The following is a 6145-nucleotide window of genomic DNA, read 5'->3' on the forward strand; positions in this document are numbered from 1 at the left end:
CTCCCTGACTTCTCTGTGACCCCCTGACCTCTCTGTGACCTCCCCCAACTTTTCTGTGACCTCGGCCAGACTCAGCTATTACAAGCTAATGGGGATGTTTATAGATATGGACTGTTCATTGTTTATATATATATATATCTCTGTATATTCTGCTTCCCTCTCTATGTACAATGTATATACTGTATATATATTTCCCTGAGCCCCCTTCTCTCCCCCACTGCGCCTCCATCTCTCTTTCTCCCTGCTTCTCCTTTCTCCCCCCTTCCCCTCTCCTTTCTCTCTTCCTCTATTCCTCCCTCTCTCCTCTCTTCCTCCTATTCCCCCCTTCCCCTCTCCTTTCTCTCTTCCTCTATCCCCCTTCCCCCCTCCTTTCTCTCTTCCTCTATCCCCCTTCCCCCCTTTTTTTTCTCTCTTCCTCTATCCCCCTTCCCCCCTCCTTTCACTCTCTCCTCTCTTCCTCCTATTCCCCCCTTCCCCTCTCCTTTCTCTCTTCCTCTATCCCCTCTATTCCTCCCTCTCTCCTCTCTTCCTCCTATTCCCCCCTTCCCCGCTCCTCTCTCTCTTCCTCTATCCCCCTTCCCCTCTCCTTTCTCTCTTCCTCTATCCGCCCTTCCCCTCTCCTTTCTCTCTTCCTCTATCCGCCCTTCCCCTCTCCTTTCTCTCTTCCTCTATCCGCCCTTCCCCTCTCCTTTCTCTCTTCCTCTATCCGCCCTTCCCCTCTCCTTTCTCTCTTCCTCTATCCGCCCTTCCCCTCTCCTTTCTCTCTTCCTCTATCCGCCCTTCCCCTCTCCTTTCTCTCTTCCTCTATCCGCCCTTCCCCTCTCCTTTCTCTCTTCCTCTATCCGCCCTTCCCCTCTCCTTTCTCTCTTCCTCTATCCGCCCTTCCCCTCTCCTTTCTCTCTTCCTCTATCCGCCCTTCCCCTCTCCTTTCTCTCTTCCTCTATCCGCCCTTCCCCTCTCCTTTCTCTCTTCCTCTATCCGCCCTTCCCCTCTCCTTTCTCTCTTCCTCTATCCGCCCTTCCCCTCTCCTTTCTCTCTTCCTCTATCCGCCCTTCCCCTCTCCTTTCTCTCTTCCTCTATCCGCCCTTCCCCTCTCCTTTCTCTCTTCCTCTATCCGCCCTTCCCCTCTCCTTTCTCTCTTCCTCTATCCGCCCTTCCCCTCTCCTTTCTCTCTTCCTCTATCCGCCCTTCCCCTCTCCTTTCTCTCTTCCTCTATCCGCCCTTCCCCTCTCCTTTCTCTCTTCCTCTATCCGCCCTTCCCCTCTCCTTTCTCTCTTCCTCTATCCGCCCTTCCCCTCTCCTTTCTCTCTTCCTCTATCCGCCCTTCCCCTCTCCTTTCTCTCTTCCTCTATCCGCCCTTCCCCTCTCCTTTCTCTCTTCCTCTATCCGCCCTTCCCCTCTCCTTTCTCTCTTCCTCTATCCGCCCTTCCCCTCTCCTTTCTCTCTTCCTCTATCCGCCCTTCCCCTCTCCTTTCTCTCTTCCTCTATCCGCCCTTCCCCTCTCCTTTCTCTCTTCCTCTATCCGCCCTTCCCCTCTCCTTTCTCTCTTCCTCTATCCGCCCTTCCCCTCTCCTTTCTCTCTTCCTCTATCCGCCCTTCCCCTCTCCTTTCTCTCTTCCTCTATCCGCCCTTCCCCTCTCCTTTCTCTCTTCCTCTATCCGCCCTTCCCCTCTCCTTTCTCTCTTCCTCTATCCGCCCTTCCCCTCTCCTTTCTCTCTTCCTCTATCCGCCCTTCCCCTCTCCTTTCTCTCTTCCTCTATCCGCCCTTCCCCTCTCCTTTCTCTCTTCCTCTATCCGCCCTTCCCCTCTCCTTTCTCTCTTCCTCTATCCGCCCTTCCCCTCTCCTTTCTCTCTTCCTCTATCCGCCCTTCCCCTCTCCTTTCTCTCTTCCTCTATCCGCCCTTCCCCTCTCCTTTCTCTCTTCCTCTATCCGCCCTTCCCCTCTCCTTTCTCTCTTCCTCTATCCGCCCTTCCCCTCTCCTTTCTCTCTTCCTCTATCCGCCCTTCCCCTCTCCTTTCTCTCTTCCTCTATCCGCCCTTCCCCTCTCCTTTCTCTCTTCCTCTATCCGCCCTTCCCCTCTCCTTTCTCTCTTCCTCTATCCGCCCTTCCCCTCTCCTTTCTCTCTTCCTCTATCCGCCCTTCCCCTCTCCTTTCTCTCTTCCTCTATCCGCCCTTCCCCTCTCCTTTCTCTCTTCCTCTATCCGCCCTTCCCCTCTCCTTTCTCTCTTCCTCTATCCGCCCTTCCCCTCTCCTTTCTCTCTTCCTCTATCCGCCCTTCCCCTCTCCTTTCTCTCTTCCTCTATCCGCCCTTCCCCTCTCCTTTCTCTCTTCCTCTATCCGCCCTTCCCCTCTCCTTTCTCTCTTCCTCTATCCGCCCTTCCCCTCTCCTTTCTCTCTTCCTCTATCCGCCCTTCCCCTCTCCTTTCTCTCTTCCTCTATCCGCCCTTCCCCTCTCCTTTCTCTCTTCCTCTATCCGCCCTTCCCCTCTCCTTTCTCTCTTCCTCTATCCGCCCTTCCCCTCTCCTTTCTCTCTTCCTCTATCCGCCCTTCCCCTCTCCTTTCTCTCTTCCTCTATCCGCCCTTCCCCTCTCCTTTCTCTCTTCCTCTATCCGCCCTTCCCCTCTCCTTTCTCTCTTCCTCTATCCGCCCTTCCCCTCTCCTTTCTCTCTTCCTCTATCCGCCCTTCCCCTCTCCTTTCTCTCTTCCTCTATCCGCCCTTCCCCTCTCCTTTCTCTCTTCCTCTATCCGCCCTTCCCCTCTCCTTTCTCTCTTCCTCTATCCGCCCTTCCCCTCTCCTTTCTCTCTTCCTCTATCCGCCCTTCCCCTCTCCTTTCTCTCTTCCTCTATCCGCCCTTCCCCTCTCCTTTCTCTCTTCCTCTATCCGCCCTTCCCCTCTCCTTTCTCTCTTCCTCTATCCCCCTTCCCCCTCCTTTCTCTCTTCCTCTATCCCCCCTTCCCCTCTCCTTTCTTTCTCTTTCTCTCTCTCTCTCTTTCTCTCTCTCCCCCTCTCCTTTCTCTCTCTCGTTCACAGTAATTTTCTTCTTCTCATCCCTCTAGATGGCGTTGTTTTGGTTGACCCCGAATACCTGAAGGAGCGGAAAGGTAACCTCACCCTCTTCTCATCCCCTTCCAGTGCCATCGTTATAATAACATGTTTGTCCCGAGGCCCTAATAGCCGAGCTCTGCAAGTCCTGAATGCCTATGAGACATGGAGTCTCCACTGCTGAAGTGTCCCCGTGCCCCCAATAATTCATATTCCTTCTTTCATACAACTTGGCCTCGGTTGGACCATTCTGGTGGGAGGCCATGTGGAGGGGGGGTTGGAGTGTTGCACTGATTCCTGGCAGAGATCTCATGTTGTATGATTGGGGCACACATGTGCAGATACAAGTCATCAGTAGGTGTAGCACTCTGTCCTGATAAAAAGAAGATCATCTGATAAGACCAATGAGAAGCCAGTATGGCGACATACAGAGCCCATAAATATGAGATTGTATTCCCCCCTTGTCATGTACCTGGGTGGAGACTGACCGTGTGAGGAGGCTTCCTGTGCACCTCATGTCCTGAAGACTCTGGAGGTGGAGACAGAGACCTGGCAGACAACGAGTGGCACGGGTGCCAGTGGTGTTATACCGTGCAAGTTGAAGGTTGGTTCTGTAGCAGAACTGGGACAATCCGGGAATTCAGGGTCAATCAGGCCGAGGTCAAACCAAGAGAGCATGGACGCTACCAAAAGGATGAGGCAGAGGCAGAGGCAAGTCCAGTAATCAATCCGAGGTCGGGGGCAGGCTGCAGGCAAGAGCAGTAAAAAGGCAATATCCGGGCCAAATCCAGTAGACAAGGACAGGAAATCGCAGGACACAGGAGGGCTGAAGACAACCCAGCAATCTGTAGGTGTGCAGGCCGGGTTTAAATAGGGAAGTAACCTGAGGGGCAACAGGGGTGTGGAATTTCTATCGCCCGACGCCCGGGACATGAAGTTCTGGGTAGCAAGCAGGACTACATATACAGCGGGGACCTCTTTTCAGGATGGAGAGTGGGGAGCCGTTCTGCGCTCTGCTCCATGTAAACACTGAGACGGGAGAGCCCCCTCTCAGCTGTCACAGGAGAGCCAGCACAGCGCTGCGGTAGAAGTCCTGTATTGGAAGTGACAGGTTCTATAAAGAAAACCTGTCACCTCCAAATGCTATCACACAGGGGCTTGTTAGCTCCTGTGTGATGGCAATAAAGTTAAGTGAAATTTAAAAAAAATAAAAAAATAAAAAATAAGAAAAAAGATAATACAAATTAAAAAGGTGATTAAAGTAAAAAATAATATAAAAATATCATAAATAAAAAAGTAAAAGATAATAAGATAAATGCAAATCTAAAAAAGTTACATTTTTTTTTTTTTAAATGTAAAAAGTAATAAAAAAAATTTAAACTAACCTTGCCGCCCAAGCCATCTGGTTGCTATTCTCCATGGGGTGGGGGGGTGGAGGTTGGCAGGGAGGGAGGCACATTGAGGAACCTGGCCTTGGGGCAGCAGAGACAGTGTATGTTCGTATGGTAGAGGCGAGAGAGGACGGCCCTGGATACTGGAATGTACTCAGTCCTATTGTCTGTTTTCGATACATTACCATTTATTAGAATTTATTTTGTGTGTCTTGTTATGGGTGTGAAGCTGTTGTGATTGTTAAATGTTCAATACAGTATTGATTATTGGATGTTGCCCATCAATTCCTTCTCTTCTTTTCTCACAGTTGGGTCAATAAGTCTCCCCGTCACACCCCGCACCCACTAGAGAGATGAAACCACAGCGAGTCCATGATAGGGGCAGTTCCCCCCTGATAGGGCATAAGGGGCAATAGTCATCATTGTTACATTTACTCATTGCTGAGCATTCTGCACTTGACGTGTACAAATACATCTGATGACAGGTTAAACACATAAAGGGAACCCAGCTTACATTTTGCACCATAAATTTGTGACTTCCACTTATTCCCCATTGGAGCCCGTCCTATAAATGTGACTCCACGTTCCTGCTTCCCGTGATTTCCATGTGACGAGTCTAAAATTGAATTACACCCGAACCCAGCTGAGCTCCTCTAATTAGAACCCATAGAACCCACTGCCTGCCGCTCCTCCAGTTTGGCCTCTTAAAGGAGAACTATGAGGGGAGTGAAAATCACTCAGCCTCAGAATCTGAGCCGACCTGTGACAATGAGACTGTCACAGGTCGGCTCAGTAGATCGGGAAGTGAGCGAACACATACCTGCGCCTGCTCACTCCTCGATCTATCCCTGCAGAGAGCGGTGACTGTCACCAACGGCTCCCTGCAGGGATTCCCCCCTTCCAGCGCTGACTGGCGGAACGGACGGGGGAGGGGGCGGGCACAGCTGGCTCTGCCTCTGGATAGGCAGAGCCAGCTGTCAATCCCGCAGCTGGGCGGATCCAGACAGTATTGACGAGATCCGTCCCGGCTGCGGCATCTGCGAGCTGTAGCTTAGGGTGACGGGAGGACGCTAGTTTATGTCCTCCTGTGACCCTGAGGAGAACTATGGGGAAAAACACTGACCCCCCATAGTTCTCCTTTAACTAAGACCGTTTCTCGGGACAGAACAAGAATGGACGTTTGCGGGTGCTGAATCAATAGACTTGTCACATGGAATGATGTCATTAGAATGGTGATATTTATCTGGTAAATATAAAAAATACATCATTTCAATTAAAATAAAATCATTTGGAAGATATTCACGATACTGGGAGATGTTTTTTTTGTGTAGACCAATGGCTGAACGATGGTAAAACCAGAGCTTCTCAAACTTGTAAAAAGTAAAACAAATGTAAAAAAAAGTTAAAAAATAAAGTGTCATTCCCCCCCAAATACAATCAATACCAACCCCCCTATCCTAGACGGGGGTCTAGTATGGATTTTAAGGGGGGACCCCAGGCAAAAAAGACAAATAAATGATGTGGAGTATCCCCCATACACATAAGAGTTCCCTGCTTTTACACCAGGAGCCCCTCCTTCACATAAGGAACCTCCTTTACATCAGAGTCCCCCCTTTACATCAGAGTCCCCCCTTTACATCAGAGTCCCCCCTTTACATCAGAGTCCCCCCTTTACATCAGAGTCCCCCCTTCACATCAGAGTCCCCCCTT

At 50.8% G+C, this 6145-nt stretch overlaps 1 protein-coding gene across 1 annotated transcript in view; it reads left to right on the plus strand.

Annotated features, from left to right (window-relative positions):
* LOC108801502 (beta-arrestin-1-like) overlaps positions 1-6145 on the plus strand; it is a 60020-nt gene that overhangs the window by 5199 nt on the left and 48676 nt on the right. Inside the window, exon 5 of the mRNA XM_018573387.1 lies at positions 3059-3103. Coding sequence (XP_018428889.1) covers positions 3059-3103 — 45 coding nt within the window. The remainder of the gene's footprint in view (positions 1-3058; positions 3104-6145) is intronic.

This window comes from Nanorana parkeri, unplaced genomic scaffold, assembly GCF_000935625.1.
Source record: "Nanorana parkeri isolate BGI_ZX_2015 unplaced genomic scaffold, ASM93562v1 scaffold2361, whole genome shotgun sequence".
Lineage (NCBI taxonomy): Eukaryota > Metazoa > Chordata > Amphibia > Anura > Dicroglossidae > Nanorana > Nanorana parkeri.